Raw genomic sequence first — 23,154 nt, 5'->3', positions numbered from 1 at the left:
TCTTGGGAGCTTTACTATTATGTGTCTTGCTGTATTTTTCCTTTCGTCGTGGAAGTTTGGTGTTCTTCTTGCTTCTTGTATATCAATTTTCAGCTCCTTCTTCACATTTGGGAAGTTCTCTTCAATTATCTCTTTGAATATTTTCTCTGTTCCTACATCTCTCTCCTTTCCTTCTGGTATTCCTATAACTCTTATATTTCCTTTCCTCATGGAGTCAGATAGTTCCCGAAGTCTTTCTTCATTCTTTTTCCTTCGTACTTCTCTTTCCTTCTCTGTTTTGGTTCTTTTTATTTCTGTGTCTTCAAGATTACTTATTCGTTCTTCCATTTCATCTATTCTGCTTTCATTGCTTTTCCCAGAATTCTTTAGTTCTTCCATTAATTCTTTGATCTCCTGCATTTCTTTTACTTCCCTCTTTAGGGACTCAATTTCTTTCTTCTGACCATTGTTTTCCCTCTCTAGGGACTCAATTGCATTCTTCTGATCGTTGATTATTTTTCCCTTATCATTGTTTTCCTTTATGACTTCTGTCAGTTTTTTAATCACGGCAATTTTAAATTCTCTTTCTGGAAGGCTCAGAAATTCTTCCAAGTTATTGTCGTTGCAATCTGGGGGCTGGCTTTCTTTTTGTGGTGTGCTTTTTCTCTGGAGAGTTGCTAGGTTGCGTGTGGTTCTTCTCCTCCCTATTGTCTGTTTTCTAATTTGCCGTATGCGTTGGGACACTGTGTTGTTGGGACTTGCCGGCATCTTGGGTGGGCTTCTCTGTTCCCCTCTGGTTCTTCCAGGAGTCATCTGTCAGTTTCAAGCAGCCTTTACTGGAGAAAGGTCCCTGTTCTAAAATGCCGATGTGGGGACACACTCCCCTGTGCGCCTGGTCTGCCCCGGCGGTGGGTTCCTGCTCCCCTCTGGGCTTGGACTGCAGGCCAGAGGGGGTCTGGCGTGGGCGAACTTCCCCCGCTCACCTCTGGCTCCTGAGGAAGCCTTCTGCAGGTAGTCTTTACTGAAGAAATGTCCCTGTTCTAAAATGGTGATGTGGGACACACTCCCTGCGCTTCTGGTCTCAGGCACACTCTTCTGCGCGCCTGGTCTGCCCCGGCTGTGGGTGCTCGCTCTCCCTGTGGGCTCAGACTACTTGTTCAGAAGGGGCCCGGTGTGGGCTAACTCCCCAGCTGGCCACTAGCTCCTTCAGTAGCCTGTGCTGGGGTCAAGTCGCTAGGTGGCACCAGAGATCTCTCCTAGAGCCCTTGGGGAGCTGATTTTCCACCCCGTGGGACAGGGAGCAGAGCGGGGATGGTAGGGTACACCTCAACGGCTTTGGGGTGCTGTGTCTGCCTTGTGCCCCACTGTCGTGGGGAACCCACGCCCCTAATTTCCTGCCCTGGGTCTCAGTTCCAAAGCCCTCAGTTCCAGGACGCGGGCTGTAGCCCAGATCAGTGGCGCGGGAATGGCGCCTTTTGAATCCCGCTCCCCTGCCTGGGCGCCTTGTTCCTGCTCACTCAGGGAGGGCCTCCGCCCGGGTCTCAGTTCCAAAGCCCTCAGTTCCAGGACGTGGGCTGTAGCCCAGATCAGTGGCGCGGGAATGGCGCCTTTTGAATCCCGCTCCCCTGCCTGGGCACCTTGTTCCTGCTCACTCAGGGAGGGCCTCCGCCGTCTCCCTGCAAGCCTAGGTCGCAGGCGCAGGGCCCTGGGCAGCTGCAATCCGAGCGCAGCTTTCGCGCAAGCTTACCGGGCGGCCGGGGCTGTGTGCTGGTGCTGGTCTTATTTCTTTGTTTTGATTCTTTACATCCCACCTGAGTGAATTCATTCAGTATTTGTCTTTTTCTTGCCTTATTTTACTTAGCACTGTTCCCTCCAGTCTTATCTCTGTTGTTGAAAATGACAAGATTCCATCTTTTTTAATAGCTGCATAGTATTGCATTGTGTATATATATCACACCTTCTTTATTTAGTCATCTGTCATTGGGCACATACATAGGAGTGCATATATCTTTTTGAATTAGTGCTTTTATGTTCTTTGAATAGATAACTAGGAGTAGAATTGCTTGATCAAATAGATCTATTTTTTAATATTTAGCATTTTTAATATTTTGATATATTTTTAATATTTCAATCATTTTTAATATTTGACCTCCATACTGTTTTCCATAGAGGCTGGATCAGTTTGCATTTCCACCAATAGTGTATTTTGTGTCCATACCTTTGCCAACACTTGTTGTCTGTACTCTTTTTGATACAAGTCATTCTCACCAGTGTAAGGTGGTATCTCATTGTAGTTTGATTTGTATTTTCCTGACAATAAGTGTTGATGAGCATTTTTTCTTGTGCCTGTTGGCTATCCACACATTTTATTTGGAAAAGTGTCTATATAGATCTTCTGCCCATTTTTTGATTGGGCTATTTATTTTTTTTGTTAAATTGAGTTCTTGATAAATCTTAGATATTAGTCAGATGTTCAAATGTTTTCTCCCATTCAGTAGGATGTCTTTTCGATGGCTTCTTTCACTACACAGAAACATTTTTGATGTGGTCTCATTTATCTTTGCTTTCATTTCTCTTGGTATTGTAGTTGAGTCCCCAAAGGTATCACTGAAGCCAATATCCTTGAGTTTGCCTATGTTTTCTTCCATGTATTTTATAATTTCAGATCTTACATGCAAGTGTTCAATCCATTTTGAATTAATTTTTGTCTGTGGTGTTAGAATGTGGTCTAGTTTCATTTTTCTGCATGTGACTGTCCAGTTTTCCTAGTACCATTTGTTGATGAGACTTTCCTTTCTCCATTGTATACTCTGCTCTTTTACCATAAATTTGCTGTCCATCTAGGTGGATTCTCAATTCTATTCCATTGATCTATGTTTCTATTTTTATTCTAATATCATAATTTTTGGTTACTGTATGATTTGCTCTTGTGTTATACTTTGAAGTTGAGGTATATACTTTGAAGTTTTTTTACCCTCATACTTGCTTTGGCTCTCAGTATCTTATTTGGTTCCATATAAATTTCAGTAATATTTGTTGTTTCCTTGAAGGATGCCTTAGGAATTTTGATAGGAATCGCATTAAATCTTCATATTGTATAACCACATTTAATTGAAGTTTCCCTTCCACTGTTCAAATAATGGATTTGTACTCTGTTAGATTTGACAAAGAAATAGACTTCCCTCAAGTGTGCAAAGCCAGTTTCAAATATGATATTCTCTCAAGTTTAGTTTTGAAAAAGGCCCAATAAATCTTCCAGATTTAAATCTACCTTCACATTTCATATAATATTGTACTGTGTGGCTCCTTACTTGCCAGTATCCTTCACTGGTTTGACTTACTCTATTCTACTAATCTTTTTTTCCTAATGTTTTGAATGAAAATCAATGTATATTGTATCAGTATTTTTGCTTAAGGAATTGTATCAATGTATTTTGCTTAAGGAAACTCACTTTAGTAGCTGTGAATGAACTCAAAGGGAAACACAGTTTTATCAGTTTCCATAATTGCTCTTCTTTCATGGATCTCCAAGAATTTTAATTAATGTTCATTAGTTCTTGTTAGAAATCTAACTAGGATGTCATAGATGATGTTCATTTTTACCTGTGGACAAGCTAAGGCAGGCATCAAGGGGGGTTAGTCTTCTGCCGGAAGTTTAATGATCCCTGCAAGCTATCAGAATAACTGGAGCATATCTCCAAGGCAACTCAAACTCCTGGGTCCTTGGTTGCCCCTTATGTCTGGTGAGTCAATGGAGGAGAAAAGGTCACTATTCGAAGCTGAGTCCTCAGACTCTCTTAGATCTCTTTAGACCTTTCCAAATTTAAGTCAAGCTGCTCCTTTTTCTAAAGAGAAAACTGTGTATCACAGATGAAGATATTATGAACCCAAATTTTCTTTGGTTCAGACTAAGTAGGGTGCCTGTCACTGTGTGCTGATAGTTTTGGATGAAATGATTTAATGGTATTTCAACAGTAAGGCCACTGCTCTGTGCTCTGAAGAATGCTGTGGCCACGGGGATAGGGCAATAAACTACTCATCTTCATTATACTCTGGTGAAGAGAGATCCAAAATGCAGTAGTTCAATTCTGAAAAATTTTTGTTAACTACTCAAGCCAGACATATGTATTATAAAATTTCACTGCTGATAGTAACAAAATTCTGAATCCATTTTGCATAAATATGTTTTTATATTCAAAAATGCCAGTTTCAAAGCATGAGAAGTTTGGTAGTTGTTTTTATAACTTAGATGTTTTCATAGCACCCTACCATTAAATTAAAAGGTTTCCTCTAAATTACATATTTAGAATTAAAGTCATTGTAATAATGTTAGACTTTTTTAAGAGAGAAAGGCAATTACTTTTTATAATGTTTTTATCCTACTTTCTGTAATAGAGCTTTCTAGTTAAACTTAGAAGCTTCCGGGAAGCTAAAATTGAAGCTTTAATTAATGTTAGGGGGAGTGTGGAACTTAGCTTCAACTCCTGAATATTATGAAAGAGGTTATACATTTTAATCTTGTCAAATTCCAATAAGAATGTTGTTAAAAGGAATTTTAGTAATATAATGACTATCAATTATTAAGTATCCTATGCCATTCATCTTTTAGTTCTATGAGATAGTTTGGTATTATTTTTCCTTATTTTAACTAAAAGATGACTGAAGCTTGGAAAGGTTAAGTAAAGCCCATATATTATAATTAGAATTCAAATTCAATCTCTCAGTTTCCAAAGTCTAATGCATGGAACAACTACATCTAACTATTATAACAATTAAAATATCATCTTTAGTAGGATCATTGATCTATTTAACAGATTGAGTAATCTCATATTCTAGTAGCTTTGTTGGGGTACATGTTTATTGAACTATCCCTGACTCAGTAATATTCAATACTTTGGATCTTTTTAGGTTAGTGAAGTCTACCTATGTGGGCCCCACTCGAGATTTTTTGGCCACTAAAAAGACAGAAATAGAAAGTGATTTATTGAATAAATCCCTGTATCCCACAAATGAGACGCCTTTTGATACGTGAGACTTTCTCTAGACTTGTGCAACTGCCTGTGTCCTGTAGGAGGGTGGCCATATTTGCTTTTACAGATTTTAGGGGGGACTAGTGTGAAAAGACTCTAAAGTGAAAATGCAGCTAGTGTACATTGAAATTGTTTGAAAATTGAGGTGGAAGTCAGTGCCTTTCCTCTGCACTTCTTAGGTAAGTGCAGACACAAAGAGCTTTTAGATTTTTTGTTTTCTTAAGAGAGGGTGGAGAACTTTGGAACTTCCCAAGGTGTGAGAAGCACAAACAGGGACTTTGCTTTTTTCCTATGGAAATACTTGAAATCCCTACAGGAGTCTTAGTGACAGGAGGAATTCCCTCTCACACTGGTCTGGACAGCAGTGCCCTTTGATTCAGCAAAGGAAACCTCCAAGAAAAGCAGGCAGTGCAGACTAGGAGCTGCATCTTGCTTCTCATAAGGCAGGTGAGATTGATCTTTTCTGTAAATGGAAAGAAACAGAGAGAGGGTCCCACTTGTAGTCCCATTAAGAAAAGAGAAAAAGCTGTATGAATGCTATTGAAAAAAGCTTTAAGAAATGGCTCATACACTTTCTCGAAAAGTGAGACATTGTAAGACTTTCTAAGAAAAAAATGACAGAAGTGATGTGTCATACTCTCTTGTGTTTAAATTTTTGGATTTTTTTTGTTTTTTTGTTTGTTAGTGGAGAATTTCAAAAATATACCAAAGAAAAAAGACAGCATAATAGACCCTATCATCATCTCAACAATGGCTAATTTGTTACATACTCCCTGCACCACCCTCCAATATTATTCGAAGCAAACAATAAAAACCATATCATTTCATCTTTTCTCTAAGTATTTCATCATATATCTCTAAAAGATACAAATTTTATAAGGAAAACTATAATTCTATTGCCATCCCTTCAAATTTAATGATAATCCCTTAACAGCATCAAATATCCAATAAGTGTTGAAATCCCAATGGTCTTGTGAATGTCATCCTTTCTCATAATACATTACTTGAGTCAGGATGCAGATAATATACATAATGCAATAGCCTTAAAAAAAATCAGTAGGATCTCCCTCCATTTCTCTTTTTCCATCTTGCAACTTCTTTATTGAAGAAATATCTTTCTTTCCTTCAGAGTTTCCTTCAATCTGGCTCTTGCTGATTGCAATCCGTCATATAATGTAGCATATTCCTCTGACTGCCCCTAACTCCCATATATCCTGAAAACTGGAAATTACATCTAAAGACTTGTTTAGATTCAGGCTTGTATTTTTTTTCAAGGTAGTGTTTGCTTCCAACAAAAGGAACTTAATATCTAATTTCCTCTTTTTGTGTGTGCTCTTAGCAGTTACTGATGTTTGCTAAGTCTCCCAATGTTTTTGATTTCCCATTGATTTTATTCACTGTCACCCCATGATTTGGAGCTCCTGGAAAAGGCTGAGCCAAAGACTAAGGTCTCTCCACTTTGAGGTGCTAAGAATTTCAGGAATTGATTTTAAAAAAACCAAAACACTTCCAACTGTAGTTTGGTCCTTTATTTCTAGAATGTGGAGTCTAAAGGGGGGCTCTTAGCTTCTCACTCATAAGTGTGTAAGTCTACAACATCATTCTACACTGTGATTTGATTTTACAGTATGTCAAGTGCAGTGAAAGGAAAAAGTATACCAAACTTTGTGCAGACATGTAACAGGACAGCCAAACCTGATGTTGGGAGAAGACACAGAAAGGTACTCTGACAGAGTGACAGTTTGACTGAGATAGATAGACTGAGATAGACAACATTCATAGTGGTCACTGGCTACTTTCACCATCTCAGGCTCTTCTCTCCAAGGGCATATGTGTTCTTCAGCATTCTACCTATATGTAGCATTTGGTGCCTCGTGGGCCCTCAGATACTGTTGAGTAATGAATAAATAAAATATTTAGTAGAAATGATTATTCTGGGTGTTTGTGGGACCTGGCATTCCCCCATTTTCATTTTTTAATTTTCATAATAAAAAGATTAGACTCAGATTGGTTTCATAAAAAAATTTAGATGTCATTATAACCCTCACATACATAGGAAATGCTTTGCAATTTAATTGATGAACACATCTTCTGTACAATCAACTAAATATGTTGCTTCTTAAATTGTTCTTCCTACATTTCTTCATTCCTACCTGTATTTTTGTATCCATTCTCCCACCAGTATGTTCTAAATAGTATACTTTGAAGAAAAAAATTTATTAGCCTTTAAGAATGCAGTAGTTTCTTTACTTTTGATGGACATGCATTTTGAAGCTGTATATTTTGCAAATGATAAAGACTTGGTTCATATGGTTTTTGGTAAAACATCAGCTATCCAGACTGAGTCTGTCACATGCATAGCAACAAAGATTCTAAGAGTAGAGCTGGGTTTCAGACTTTGTATCACCTTTGGTGTATACTGCCTTTGCTGGTGAAGGAGAAGTTTAGCGATGTGAAGTAAGGAGAAGGTCTGTGTGATATGCAAAATGTAAATGGAGACCTTCCACAACTAAGCTAAAATTTTTTGATATCTAAGTTTTACATGGTTTCTAATCCTAAACCAAAGTTAGACTCAGTATTAACGTCCATATCCCCTCCAAAAAAAAAGTACAGATAAGAATAAATAATTATAAAATGCCCTGCTACATTGTCAGCTAGGGCTTCCTAAAGTACAATAAGATGTAACTATTAGAGAAATTTTGTCTGTAGACCTTTGTCATTACCCAGATTGTTCTTACAGAGTTTTAGATGTAGTGCCAGTCAAATCACTTACCCCAAATTCACAAATTACACATAGTAAATGTATGATTCGTAGGATGTTCCTTAACCAGCCTAAGAGTTAGGCAGTTGTTTTGGTTCTAAATCTAAGAACTTGAAATAGTATGTTATTTTAAAATTTTATAATCTGTCAAGTCCTGAGATAGGTACTAACATTTTTCAAATGAATTACATAGTTTTTATTGTGTGGTTTACATTGAAAACACAGGACCACCTGTAGCATCAGATTTTTAATATTTTTGTCAAAGGTATATACATTTAAATGAATAGCAAAAATCATGATAATGATCAAATATTATTTGATTGTTAAGATTAGATTATTGTTAAGATTAGAATAGCTAAAGGAGAGTTTCTCACACATTTAGAAATGGACACCTGTTTATTCCATAAGGGGAGAAATAAATGAGAAAAATTGGAATGATGGTACCCTTTCTTTTATAAGAGATTCTAATAATTACTCTTGTATATCTTCTTTTTCTTTCCAGGAAAAGCCATTGACAAAATCTCTACAACGTGGAGAAGACCCTCAATTTGATCAAGTATGTTATGTGTTATATACTGGTTTTTATTTATTACAAATGCACAGAAAGCAAGGGTTGGTATTAGTGTGTTGATGAATTTCCTTAAAGGGGATACAGGGTTGTGATCTTAGGAAGTGTCCACAGTTTTTACAGTTATAGTTTATAGTAGACATTCAGTAAATATCTATTGGTTTGAAGAGGAAAGAATTAGAATGAGTAAATCTTCAATTCCTAAATCTTTGTTTACCCAAATAAAAAGAAACTAAGAAAAAAATAAGCAAACTTTCATTCAAAAATGTATTGAGATTCTTCTGAATAACAGATACAGAGTTCTGCACTAGAGATTATTCTTGTTTTCATCTAACATATTTTTGTGGTGTTGTTTTATTTTTTCATCCAGCATATTTTTGAATGTCTGCTATTACTTCATAGAAATTGATGATACAAAATCTAGAAGTTTTAGCCCTTTAAGAAATCACAATTCTGTGAGAGACCATCTAAATATTATTATAAGAGACTATAGTAACGGGTTCTAATGGAAAAAGCGATACATGAATGAAACAACTGAAGACAGAATAAATACAAAGACAGTCCTTTGAAAATAGACCAGGACTAGAGCATTCAGTTCTAAACAGCAGCTAATATACATAGGAAATCAGGATAGGATAGATCTTGGTTCAGTCACTTCAGTAAGTCTTTGGGTGTTTCAAAATGATAGATATTAAACCAGTGTTACCGTAATAAAAACAATTTTTTAATTAAATTTTATTTTTATATTCCCCATACAATTACAACCCTCTTATTTTGACCCCAATCCCTCCTTGCCCCACCCCCCACCTCCCATAGAGTTTCTCTGGTTCATAGTTGTTTGTTGATTTTGATATTTTCTTTCTTATAGTTATTCTTTTTCCTGGTCCCTTATTTAAGTTTTCTAGATTCCTGCTATGAGTGAGACCATCCGATATTGTTCTTTTTCTGGCTTATTTTGTTGAGAATGATCCCTTCAACCTCCATCCATGTTGCTGCAAATTGCATGTGTTTATTTTTTTGAATGCTGAGTAATATTTCATGGTGTATATGTACCACATCTTCTTGATCCAGTCATCTGTTTTTGGGCATTTGGGTTATTTCCAAAGCTTAGCTATTGTAAATAGTGCTGCTATAAACATAGGGGTGCAGGTGCTCTTTGGAATGGATGTTTCTGTGTCCTTTGGGTAAATACCTAGGAGTGGAATTGCTGGATCATATGGAAGCTCTATGTTTAGTAGGTCCAGAAATCTCCACACAGCTCTCCATAGTGGTTGGACCAGTTTGCACTCCCACCAACAGTGCAGGAGAGTTCCTTTTTCTCCACAATCTCGCCAACATTTGTTGTTGCTAGTTTTTTTAATATGTGCCATTCTCACTGGTGTGAGATGGTATCTCATGGTAGTTTTGATTTGCATTTCCCTGATTACAAGTGATGTTGAACATTTTTTCATATGCTTGTTGGCCATTTGCATTTCCTCTTCAGAGAAGTTTCTTTTTAGCTCTTCTGCCCATTTTTTGACTGGATTATTTTCTTTGTTTTTGCTGAGTCTCATCAGCTCTTTGTAGATTTTTGTGATCAGTCCTTTATCATTAGTGTTGGGTGCAAAAATGTTCTCCCAGTCGGTGGGGTTTCTCTTTGTTTTGGTTATTGTCTCTTTTGCTGTGCAGAACTCTTTAATTTGATGTAGTCCCAGTTGTTTATCTTTGCCTTCACTATCACTGCTTTGGGTGATGTGTCTGTAAAGATGTCTTTGATGTGCATACCATGTAGTGTTTAGCCTATATTTCCTTCTATGTATTTTATGATTTCAGGTCTTATATCTAGTTCTTTAATCCATTTTGAGTTGGTTTTTGTGCATGGTGTGTGGTAGTAGTCAGGCTTCATTCTTTTGCATGTAGCCCCCCAGTTTTCCCAGCACCATTTATTGAACAAACTTTCTTTGCTCCAATGCATAGTCTTTGCTCCTTTGTCAAAGATTAGTTGACCATAAATCTGTGGGTTTATTTCTGGATTTTCTATTCGATTCCATTGGTCTGTGTGTCTGTTCTTGTTCCAATACCATGCAGTTTTGATGATTATGGCTTTGTATTAAATTTGAAGTCTGGGAGTATGATACCTCCATTGCCTTCTTTTTTTTTTTTCAGGAGAGCTTTGGCTATTCAGGGTTTTTGGTGATTCCATATGAATTTCATCAATAATTGTTCTATTTCTTTGAAAAATGACATTGAAATTTTTATTGGGATAGCATTGAATCTGTATATTGCTTTTGGTAGGATGGCCATTTTAATAATGTTTATTTTTCCAATCCATGAGCAGGGGATGTCTTTCCATTTCTTTATGTCTTCTTCTATTTCTTTTAACAGTGTTTTATAGTTTTCTTTGTATAGGTCCTTTACCTCATTTGTTAGATTTATTCCCAAGTATTTGACTTTTTTTGTTTCAATAATAAAAGGGATGGGTTTTTTTATTTCTTCTTCTTCAGATTTATTATTTGTGTATAGGAAGGCTACTGACTTTTGCGTGTTGATTTTGTTTTTTTTTTTTTTTTTTTTTTTTATAAAATTTTATTGTTATATTCCCCATACAATTGCAGCCCCCCATTCTGACCCCAATCCCTTCCCTCCCGCCCCCACCCCCCTAAAAGTGTCTCTGGTTCATAGTTTTTTGTTGATTTTGATTTTCACTTTCTTATAGTTATTCATTTTCCTGGTCCCTTATTTAAGTTTTCTAGATTCCTGCTATGAGTGAGACCATCCGGTATTTTTCTTTTTCTTTTTGGCTTATTTCGCTGAGCATGATCCCTTCCAGCGCCATCCATGTTGCAGCAAATTGCATGTGTTTATCTTTTTTGAATGCTGAGTAATATTCCATGGTATATATGTACCACATCTTCTTGATCCAGTCATCTATTTTTGGGCATTTGGGTTGTTTCCAAAGCTTAGCTATTGTAAACAGTGCTGCTATAAACATAGGGGTGCAGGTGTTCTTTGGAATTGATGTTTCTGTGTCCTTTGGGTAAATACCTAGGAGTGGAATTGCTGGGTCATATGGAAGCTCTATGTTTAGTAGGTCCAGAAATCTCCACACAGCTTTCCACAGTGGTTGGACCAGTTTGCACTCCCACCAACAGTGCAGAAGAGTTCCTTTTTCTCCACACCCTCGCCAACATTTGTTGTTGCTAGTTTTTTTAATATGTGCCATTCTCACTGGTGTAAGATGGTATCTCATGGTAGTTTTGATTTGCATTTCCCTGATGACAAGTGATGTTGAACATTTTTTCATATGCCTGTTGGCCATTTGCATTTCCTCTTCAGAGAAGTTTCTTTTAAGCTCTTCTGCCCATTTTTTGACTGGATTATTTTCTTTGTTGTTGTTGAGACTCATCAGCTCTTTGCAGATTTTTGTGATCAGTCCTTTATCATTAGTGTTGGGTGCAAAAATGTTCTCCCAGTTGGTGGGGTTTCTCTTTGTTTTTGTTATTGTCTCTTTTGCTGTGCAAAAGCTCTTTAATTTGATATAGTCCCAGCTGTTTATCTTTGCCTTCACTATCACTGCTTTGGGTGATGTGTCTGTAAAGATGTCTTTGATGTGCAAATCACGTAGTGTTTCGCCTATATTTCCTTCTATATATTTTATGGTTTCAGGTCTTATGTCTAGTTCTTTAATCCATTTTGAGTTGATTTTTGTGTATGGTGTGAGGTGGTGGTCAAGCTTCATTCTTTTGCATGTAGCGACCCAGTTTTCCCAGCACCATTTATTGAACAAACTTTCTTTGCTCCAATGCATAGTCTTTGCTCCTTTGTCAAAGATTAGTTGACCATAAACCTGTGGGTTTATTTCTGGATTTTCTATTGGATTCCATTGGTCTGTATGTCTGTTCTTGTTCCAATACCATGCGGTTTTGATGATTATGGCTTTGTAGTATAGTTTGAAGTCTGGGAGTCTGATGCCTCCATTCCCTTCTTTTTTTTTCAGGAGAGCTTTGGCTATTCGGGGTTTTTTGTGATTCCATATGAATTTCATCAATAATTGTTCTATTTCTTTGAAGAATGACATTGAAATTTTGATTGGAATAGCATTGAATCTGTATATTGCTTTTGGAAGGATGGCCATTTTAATAATGTTTATTCTTCCAATCCATGAGCAGGGGATGTCTCTCCATTTCTTTGTGTCTTCTTCTATTTCTTTTAATAGTGTTTTATAGTTTTCTTTGTATAGGTCCTTTACCTCTTTTGTTAGATTTATTCCCAAATATTTGATTTTTTTTGTTTCAATAACAAAAGGGATGGTCTTTTTGATTTCTTCTTCTTCAGATTTATTGTTTGTGTATAGGAAGGCTACTGACTTTTGCGTGTTGATTTTGTATCCTGCCACTCTACTGAACTGATTGATGAGTTGAATTAGCTTTTCTGTGGAGTTTTTGGGGTTCTCTATGTATAATATCATATCGTCTGCAAATAGTGATAGTTTGACTTCTTCTTTTCCTATTTGGATTCCTTGGATGTCTTTCTCTTGTCTTATTGCCCTGGCTAGGACTTCCAGTATTATATTGAAAAGCAATGGTGAGAGTGGACATCCTTGTCTTGTTCCAGATCTTAATGGAATTGCTTTCAGCTTTTCACCATTGAGAATGATACTGGCTGTTGGCTTGTCATAGATGGCCTTTATGATGTTGAGGTATGTTCCTTGTATCCCAAGAATTTCAAGGGCTTTTATCATGAATGGGTGTTGCACTTTGTCGAAAGCTTTCTCAGCATCTATTGATATTATCATATGGTTTTTATATTTCTTTTTGTTGATGTGTTGGATAACGTTGATTGATTTTCGGATGTTAAACCATCCTTGTGCCCCTGGAATGAATCCAACTTGGTCGTGGTGAATTATCTTATGGATACATTGTTGGATTCTGATAGCTAAAATTTTATTGAGGATTTTTGCATCAGTGTTCATTAGGGAGATTGGCCTGTAGTTTTCCTTTTTTGTGTTGTCCTTGTTCGGTTTTGGTATTAGTGTAATGTTGGCTTCATAGAACGTGTTTGGTATTGTCCCTTCCTTCTCAATTTTTTGGAAGAGTTTGTGAAGGATAGGCACTAATTCGTCTCTGAATGTTTGGTAGAATTCATTTGTAAATCCATCAGGTCCTGGGCTTTTGTTTTTGGGGAGGTTTTTGATTACCATTTCAATTTCGCTAATTGTAATTGGTCTGTTTAGGTGTTCTATTTCTTCTTTATCTAGCTTTGGGTGATTGTAGAGTTGTAGGAATTTGTCCATCTCCTCTAGATTGTTAAACTTGTTTCCATATAACTGTTCATAGTAGTTACTGATTATTCTTTTGATTTCTGCTGTGTCCGTTGTGATTTCTCCTCTTTCATTGATGATCCTGTTTATTTGTGCTTTCTCCCTTTTTTCCTTTGTGAGCCTGGCTAGGGGTTTGTCTATTTTATTGATTTTTTCAAAGAACCAGCTCTTGGTTTCATTGATCTTTTGGATTGTTTTTTTAGTTTCAATTTCATTTATTTCTGCTTTGGTTTTTATTATTTCTTTTCTTCTACTGGTTTTGGGGTTTTTTTGTTGTTCTTTTTCTAGATCTTTGAGCTTCGAGATTAGGTTGTTTCTTTGCGTTCTTTCTTGTTTCTTGATGTGAGCTTCTATTGCTATATATTTTCCTCTTATTACTGCTTTTGCTGCATCCCATACATTTAGGATATTGGTGTCCTCCTTGTCGTTCAATTCAAAAAATTTTTTAATTTCTTCTTTGATCTCCTCCTTAGTCCAATGGTCTTCCAGTAGTGTGGTTTTTAATCTCCATGAGGTAGGAAAGTTCCTTGCCTTCTTTTTATGGTTTATTTCTAGTTTGATGCCTTCATGGTCAGAAAAGATGGTTGATATGATTTCAATCTTGGTGTATCTGTTGATGTTTGTCTTGTGCCCCAGTATGTGATCGATCCTGGAGAATGATCCGTGTGCGCTTGAGAAAAATGTGTACTCCGTTTTTTTGGGGTTTAGTGTTCTATAGATGTCTGTTAAGCCCAATTGCTCTAGGTCTTTATTTAGAGCTTTGGTTTCTTTACTTATTTTTTGTCTTGTTGATCTATCCATTGTTGATAGTGGTGTGTTGAAGTCTCCCACTACGTATGTGTTTTCTCTGATGTCTGTTTTCAGAGAGGACAACAGTTGTCTGATATATTTTGGTGCTCCTTCGTTTGGTGAGTATATGTTAATGAGTGTTATTTCTTCTTGAAGTATTGTCCCCTTGATCATAATGTAGTGACCATTGGGGTCTCTTTTTATCTTTTTGAGTTTGAAATCTGTTTTATCTGATATAAGTATAGCTGTTCCTGCTTTCTTTTTTGGTCCATTTGCTTGTAGGATTGTTTTCCATCCTTTAACTTTGAGCCTATTTTTATCTTTTGTAGCTAAATGTGTTTCCTGGAGACAGCAAAAGGTTGGGTTTTGTTTCTTAATCCAGGCTGCAACTCTGTGTCTTTTTATTGAAGAGTTTAGTCCATTTACATTTAGAGTTAATATTGATATGTTAAAATCTGTATTTGCCATTGTGTTTGTCTTTCCTTTGATTTTATTTATTTATTCTTTTAATAACTTTTTTTTTTTTTTGGCCTTCTTTCATTGTTATTCGTCGCTCTGAGGTTCTGGCTTTAGGACTCCTTGTAGTATTTTTTGGAGTGGGGGTTTAGTTGCAATGAAATTCCGGAGTTTCTGTTTGTCTGGGAAGGTCCATATTCTTTCTTCAAAGAGGAAGGAGAGCTTTGCGGGATAGAGTATTCTTGGTTGGCATCTGTTTTCTTGGAGTCTGTTGACTATGTCCCTCCACTCTCTCCTTGCCCGTAGTGTTTCTTCGGAGAAGTCTGATGTCAGCCTGATTGGTTTTCCTTTGAATGTTATCTGTTTCTTCCCTCTTGCCAGGTTCATTATTTTTTCCTTGTCCTGGATTCTTGGGAGCTTTACTATTATGTGTCTTGCTGTATTTTTCCTTTCGTCGTGGAAGTTTGGTGTTCTTCTTGCTTCTTGTATATCAATTTTCAGCTCCTTCTTCACATTTGGGAAGTTCTCTTCAATTATCTCTTTGAATATTTTCTCTGTTCCTACATCTCTCTCCTCTCCTTCTGGTATTCCTATAACTCTTATATTTCCTTTCCTCATGGAGTCAGATAGTTCCCGAAGTCTTTCTTCGTTCTTTTTCCTTCGTACTTCTCTTTCCTTTTCTGTTTTTGTTCTTTTTATTTCTGTGTCTTCAAGATTACTTATTCGTTCTTCCATTTCATCTATTCTGCTTTCATTGCTTTTCCCAGAATTCTTTAGTTCTTCCATTAATTCTTTGATCTCCTGCATTTCTTTTACTTCCCTCTTTAGGGACTCAATTTCTTTCTTCTGACCATTGTTTTCCCTCTCTAGGGACTCAATTGCATTCTTCTGATCGTTGATTATTTTTCCCTTATCATTGTTTTCCTTTATGACTTCTGTCAGTTTTTTAATCACGGCAATTTTAAATTCTCTTTCTGGAAGGCTCAGAAATTCTTCCAAGTTATTGTCGTTGCAATCTGGGGGCTGGCTTTCTTTTTGTGGTGTGCTTTTTCTCTGGAGAGTTGCTAGGTTGCGTGTGGTTCTTCTCCTCCCTACTGTCTGTTTTCTAATTTGCCGTATGCGTTGGGACACTGTGTTGTTGGGACTTGCCGGCATCTTGGGTGGGCTTCTCTGTTCCCCTCTGGTTCTTCCAGGAGTCATCTGTCAGTTTCAAGCAGCCTTTACTGGAGAAAGGTCCCTGTTCTAAAATGCCGATGTGGGGACACACTCCCCTGTGCGCCTGGTCTGCCCCGGCGGTGGGTTCCTGCTCCCCTCTGGGCTTGGACTGCAGGCCAGAGGGGGTCTGGCGTGGGCGAACTTCCCCCGCTCACCTCTGGCTCCTGAGGAAGCCTTCTGCAGGTAGTTTTTACTGAAGAAATGTCCCTGTTCTAAAATGGTGATGTGGGACACACTCCCTGTGCTTCTGGTCTCAGGCACACTCTTCTGCGCGCCTGGTCTGCCCCGGCTGTGGGTGCTCGCTCTCCCTGTGGGCTCAGACTACTTGTTCAGAAGGGGCCCGGTGTGGGCTAACTCCCCAGCTGGCCACTAGCTCCTTCAGTAGCCTGTGCTGGGGTCAAGTCGCTAGGTGGCACCAGAGATCTCTCCTAGAGCCCTTGGGGAGCTGATTTTCCACCCCGTGGGACAGGGAGCAGAGCGGGGATGGTAGGGTACACCTCAACGGCTTTGGGGTGCTGTGTCTGCCTTGTGCCCCACCGTCGTGGGGAACCCACGCCCCTAATTTCGTGCCCCGGGTCTCAGTTCCAAAGCCCTCAGTTCCAGGACGCGGGCTGTAGCCCAGATCAGTGGCGCGGGAATGGCGCCTTTTGAATCCCGCTCCCCTGCCTGGGCGCCTTGTTCCTGCTCACTCAGGGAGGGCCTCCGCCCGGGTCTCAGTTCCAAAGCCCTCAGTTCCAGGACGCGGGCTGTAGCCCAGATCAGTGGCGCGGGAATGGCGCCTTTTGAATCCCGCTCCCCTGCCTGGGCACCTTGTTCCTGCTCACTCAGGGAGGGCCTCCGCCATCTCCCCGCAAGCCTAGGTCGCAGGCGCAGGGCCCTGGGCAGCTGCAATCCGAGCGCCGCTTTCGCGCAAGCTTACCGGGCGGCCGGGGCTGTGTGCTGGTGCTGGTCTCCTCCTGGTGGGCGGGGCTCTCTTTAATTGGGCGTGGAGCTCACCTCCGCGGTGGATCCTGCAGGGTTCGCCTCAGCTTCCGTTCAGGGGGTGTGGTGGCTGAAATAGTTCCTTTCCACTCACAGTCCTGCTTGCTGCATCCGTTTTTCTTGTTGGGCGTTTTGGTTTGTTGTTTCCCTCGTCTCTGCCGGTCGGAGAGTGCCGCCTCTGTGGGTGGGGGAGGGGAGCAGGGTTCTGCGCTTCCCTCCCTTCTCGTCCTCTTTTATGGCAACTTTCTTCTTCGGGCAGTTTGCTGGAGTTGTCCGTTTATCTTCCGTGTCCCAGTTCTCACTGGGACCTGCCGCTTTTCCTCCCTATTAACTTTTTTTAATGGGAGATCTTACTCGCAGTGTCTCCTCGCCGCCATGTTGCTCCGCCCCTTGCGTGTTGATTTTGTACCCTGCCACTTTACTGAAATGATTGATTAGTTGAATTAGTTTTTCTGTGGAGTTTTTGGGGTTCTCTATGTATATTATCATATCATCTGCAAATAGTGATAGTTTGACTTCTTCTTTTCCTATTTGGATTCCTTGGATGTCTTTCTCTTGTCTAATTGCCCTGGCTAGGACTTCCAGTATTATATTGAAAAGCAGTGGTGAGAGTGACATCCTTGTCTTGTTCCAGATCTTAATGGAATTGCTTTCAGCTTTTCACCATTGAGAATGATACTGGCTGTTGGCTTGTCATAGATGGCCTTTATGATGTTGAGGTATGTTCCTTGTATCCCAAGAATTTCAAGGGCTTAATAAAAACAATTTTTAAACAATAAAGGATAACAGGAAATCTGAGGAAACTGGAGATGTATTTGTGGTGTTTCCTAAACTTCTACAGTTACTATCAATGAAGACAGTGTTCTTTAAAAACCTCATTTAGCGCCAGTGGCAGAGACAAAATACTGTTGATGCACCATAACTGATCTAATGGTGCGGTTTTTGATCATCTCCTGGACAACACACAGAGAACACACTTTCTGTAGGGCTTTGAAATTGCCTTTAATGTGGATTCAAGAGGAAAATTTTCTGTCTGTCAAAGTCCAGAGTTGTTGAATCCAAAAATATAAAGAGACGATAGAGACACAATTCTATTTTCTATTTTTTGAGGTCTTTGTTCTGTGAGACCTCACAAGTTGGTGCTCAGTGCCAGTCTTGCAAGGCTGGTGTGGCTCTGGGGTTGCCCTCTGTTACTGGAGCCGCTGCTTTTTGGAACACTGGTGAATGAAATGTCTCATCTCTGTCAGGGAGATGTCTTCTCTGGTCATCCCTCATTTTTGCCACCTGGTAGGTGCCACCTAGTCAGTGACCCTGGATGTTTCAATGAATGTTTGGGATCATTATTTTGGAAATGTAGGAGGTTGTGGCTCTGTCTGTTCTTTTTAATAATGTATCTGTCTTTTCCTCAAAAAGAATTATGTTATTTTTCTCTATGCCTTTTTCTTTATTCTCTAAAAAAAATGGTGCTTCTAAGTGTTAGTATTACAGATAACAATTATTCCAAATAATTTGGCTTAAACACAGTTTCTTATTCACTAGTTAGCACTGTTTTTGCATTTCAGCATTGGGAAAGAGATAGCCTTTGGAATTAGACCTGACTTTAAATCCCAGCTTTGCCACTTAGCTATAATACTTAAAACCCTGTTGCCTCACATTTTGAAAGGCAATATTTCTGGTCTGCCCCAGATCTACTAAATCAGAATCTACAGCTTAACAAGATCCCTGGTGACCCATATGCACACTAATGCTTGAGAAGTGTGTTAAAGACATTTTAGGTGTAAACCTATTGTGAGACAGTCACTGAGAACATTGAAATAAGACATATAAGATTAGACTTTGATCATTAAATCATGAATTTACGTATGAACTATGGGAGACTGCAAGCTACAAAATCTCATTCTAAAGAGATAGCAGGAGTCCCATGCCATAGGAAACCAACTAGTCTTAGTCCACTGTGCTTCACTTTTAAAAAGTCAGCAAAGTGACCTTTGAAAGTGTCCACCCTCCATTTCAACAGCAAATTAGAACTGTAGTGCCTTTGGCAAGGCCATGAATTTATCAAGCTCTCTTAGTCTTTTGGCATTACATTTTCAAATTATCTAATTCCCCTATCTGATTCCAAGAGGGAGGATTTTAATTTGGATTTCTACAGAGGTCTGTCTATAAAACAGACATGATGATGCCACCTCATGTATAGAATCTGTGCTGTAGTTGTGGAAGAAATAGTAGTAGTAGAAATAACATTTTTTGTAACTCAACATAGGACAGGCACTATACTAAGAACATCCTTTGAACAACATACAGTTGGTCCTTGTTTAGGGGACTATTTATATCAATTTCTTCCCTTTAAATACTGCTGTCATGATTGCCTGGGCTTATACAGAGCTGGGTTTCTACACTTTCAGTGCCTGAACCTGGGTGGCCTGTTTGCTCCTCTACTTTTACCAAGCCCATGATTCATTTTTTTTCCTTGCTAGAAATATAAGCAAAAATAATAATAATAATAAATAATGTCATACTTTGTAACTAATTTACCAAACCCTTTGTCACTTACTGTCTCACCTGACATGATTCCGTCATTCAGAGGACCCCAAGAAAAAAGTCTCATAATCATTTCTGTGTGATGTTTTTTTTTTAAATAATAAATTTTATTTTTATATTCCCCATACAATTGCAACCCCCCCATTCTGACCCCAATCCCTCCCCTCCCGCCAACCACCCCCCAAAAAGTGTCTCTGGTTCATGGTTATTTTTTTTATTTTGATTTTCACTTTCTTATAGTTATTCATTTTCCTGGTCCCTTATTTAAGTTTTCTAGATTCCTGCTATGAGTGAGACCATCCTGTATTTTTCTTTTTCTTTTTGGCTTATTTCGCTGAGCATGATCCCTTCCAGCGCCATCCATGTTGCTGCAAATTGCATCTTTTTTGAATGCTGAGTAATATTCCATGGTGTATATGTACCACATCTTCTTGATCCAGTCATCTATTTTTGGGCATTTGGGTTGTTTCCAAAGCTTAGCTATTGTAAACAGTGCTGCTATAAACATAGGGGTGCAGATGTTCTTTGGAATTGATGTTTCTGTGTCCTTTGGGTAAATACCTAGGAGTGGAATTGCTGGATCATATGGAAGCTCTATGTTTAGTAGGTCCAGAAATCTCCACACAGCTCCCCATAGTGGTTGGACCAGTTTGCACTCCCACCAACAGTGCAGGAAAGTTCCTTTTTCTCCACACCCTCACCAACTGTGTGATGTTTAATGAGAATGAGTTCAGATGGGTTGTTCAATATTTTATGACTAAAACCTGCAGTAGCAAAGACTAAAATCTTTACCTTCTGACTATAAAACCTGTGCTTTTTGCTCTATCACACATACTTATCTTTCTAAAAACTATGATGATAAGAATCAGAGAAGAGTTTTCAACAGGTGAAGGATGTAAAATCCTGCATCAGTTAAGATGGGTTCAGTTGCAGAATGCACGTACCCTAATAACGACTTAAACAAGATAGTTTATTTCTCTCGGGCCTCCCCGGTGGCGCAGCAGTTGAGCGCTGGGTTGCAAAGCTGTCCACAGCCTGTGCAGCGCCAGTTCGATCCCCGGCTGCTCCCCGGCCACCAGAGGAGGGTCCCGCATGGCGCGCAGACTTCTCCTGCCGCCCGCTGCTCCCCTCAGCAGTGTACTTCGGTCCTTCTGCCTGTTCTGCTCCCCGCTCTGGCTCTGGTGAATTCTCTCACCCTCCCGTGCTTCTGACTGTACCCAGTGCTTGTATAAATGAATAAAGATAAATCTTTTAAAAAAATTTTTAAAAAAAAGTTTATTTCTCTCTCAGGTACTCTCTCTCCCCCCACCCATGTTTCTCTCTGTGTCTCTCGTGCGCGCCTGTGCTCTCTCGCTCACTCACTCACTCTCTCTCTCTCTCATATAATCAGCCCAGTATCTTTATATTATTTTTGTTTTCTTGTGTATGACTTATATTCCCAAGGTCATTTCATGGTCCAGTTGAGCTGCTGGACCTCAGCCAATAGATTGAAGACATCGCCATTCCAGCAATGAGAAGGAGAAATGGAAAAAAAAATTTAAAAAGAAAAAGAATAAACAAAAACAGAATCTCCCAACATTGCAAAGGTGAAATCTATGTACAGCTGGCCAGATCTTAATCTCTTGGCCACATATAGCTATTAAAAAGATGGGAAAATTTATTTTGGGCAGCCATGTGTCCATCTAAAAGAGGTATTTTATAACTAGAAAGAAGAAAAGAGTGGATATTGGGTAGCAACTGCCTGTCTCTGCCAGATAGTATGTAGCTTGTTTTTTCCAAAATGCCCAAAGAAGAGTACTATTTATGGTTTTGTACTTCTTTTTTATTCCATTGTGGATTCGCCCTGGATTTTCCAGTTGCCCAGTTTGTCAAGTTTGAATTCAAATATATACCAATTACATGTGTGAGAAAGAGATTATATATGTTTTCTTATGTATATCCTTTGTATTATTTCAGAACTATCAACCCAATGCCTCATAGTTTACCCTAATTACAGTCTAACTTGGTATAGAATATATCTGGAGAAAAAAAGCCTATTGTTTTATAAATGACCAGATGTCTAGATAGGATTAATTTTTTAAACTCAGTGTGAGAGAAAAACCATTTTAGGGATGACTTTACACCTAGGGATCAAGAAATTTATGCTCTACTTGCTAAATTTCACTCTTTATAAAATTTCATGGGGACCCTCCCCGGTGGCACAGCGGGTTGAGCACAGCACTGTGAAGCTGTCCACACCCTCTGCAGCGCGGGTTTGAATCCTGGCTGGCCAGGGAACAACCCATATGGCATAGCAGACCTCTCTTGACTCACCCACTGCTCCCCTCAACAATGCTTTCATCAGTCTACCTGTTCTGCTCCCCGCTCTTTTTCTGGTGAATTCTCTCACCCTCCGCGCCTCTGGTCTATACCCCCATTCTTGTATAAATAAATAAATCTTTAAAAAAATAATTTCATGAATATGAACTTGATCTATTCTTTTGCGATGCCTACAATGTGGCACCCATGTCAGGTTGTGGAAATAAACACATAGGAAGTAGAAGTACTTTGCCTACCCTGGAGAAATCCCCCAGTTTAGTGAGAGCAACAAAGAAGAAAAATGTGATCAGATGAATTACAAACTCATGCCAGTAAGTAAGCTCACAGTGGAAGTACCTAGAGTGTGTGAACTCCAGGAGAGCAAACTTTTCTCTGCACTAGGGAGCCACCGAGGGCTCTGCAAGTAAACAGGAGAGGTTCAGGGCAATATGGGATACAACTTTTTTAATACTTTTAGTGAGGGTGTTATACCAGTAATGAGAATTTAAAAAGGTAGAGATATTTCCAAAAGCATTTTGAAAATGTATACTGCCACTAATTTTCAGAGCTTAGAAAGTGAAATGAAATGTGTCCTGATAACAGTTCTTTATTTTAGAAAACAAGTATTAAGTGTGTGTGTGTGTGTGTAAGTGCACATACACAAAGCCTTGTATGAAACAAATACATGTGAAAATATAAGGACATCCTACTTTCCAGGAACCTCAGATCCAGAACGGGGTGATAAGCTAGTGCATAAAAAGCTCAGACATGGATCCACATGTGTAAAAAGTGCCACATGTATCATGTAGACAAAAAACATTATGAAATTTCAGCGAGCAGAGGAAGTGCACTTCAGGACCAGGTGATTAGAAAAAACTTTCTGAAAGACTTTATTAAGTGCCTAAAACAATAGAAGCAAAAAGACTTTGCTAGTTCTTGGTGATGAAGAGGATAGGAAAATTTGGAAGAGAGGAACATTTTATGCAAAGTCCCTGAGTGGAAAAATGACCTTAGAAGTTATTTTGAGGAGCTGATGATTGGATCAACTTAGTTGGCACGAAAGGCATGTATTGTTAAAGGATGGTCTTCAAAAAAAAAGAGACAAAATCATCACTTTCATACAAATAAAAACAAACATGTTAAAGATTTTAAATTATTCATGAGGGATGTCACAGCCAGTTTAGTGAAATAAATCAGAAGGAAAAAGACAAATACTGGGTGACTTTGCACATACAAG

General features: G+C 38.8%; 1 protein-coding gene across 2 annotated transcripts in view; it reads left to right on the top strand.

The window, feature by feature from the left end:
• The window catches only part of FRY (FRY microtubule binding protein), a gene marked incomplete at both ends in the record, with an annotated part of 249,052 nt that overhangs the window by 61,500 nt on the left and 164,398 nt on the right, over positions 1–23,154 (top strand). For both annotated transcript variants that reach the window (XM_084236045.1, XM_084236046.1), the window contains one exon: positions 8,273–8,326. In XM_084236045.1, coding sequence (XP_084092171.1) covers positions 8,273–8,326 — 54 coding nt within the window. The remainder of the gene's footprint in view (positions 1–8,272; positions 8,327–23,154) is intronic.

The sequence above is a fragment of the Talpa europaea genome, assembly GCF_964194135.1.
Source record: "Talpa europaea genome assembly, chromosome: 6".
Lineage (NCBI taxonomy): Eukaryota > Metazoa > Chordata > Mammalia > Eulipotyphla > Talpidae > Talpa > Talpa europaea.
This window is presented reverse-complemented; position numbering and strand designations above follow the sequence as displayed.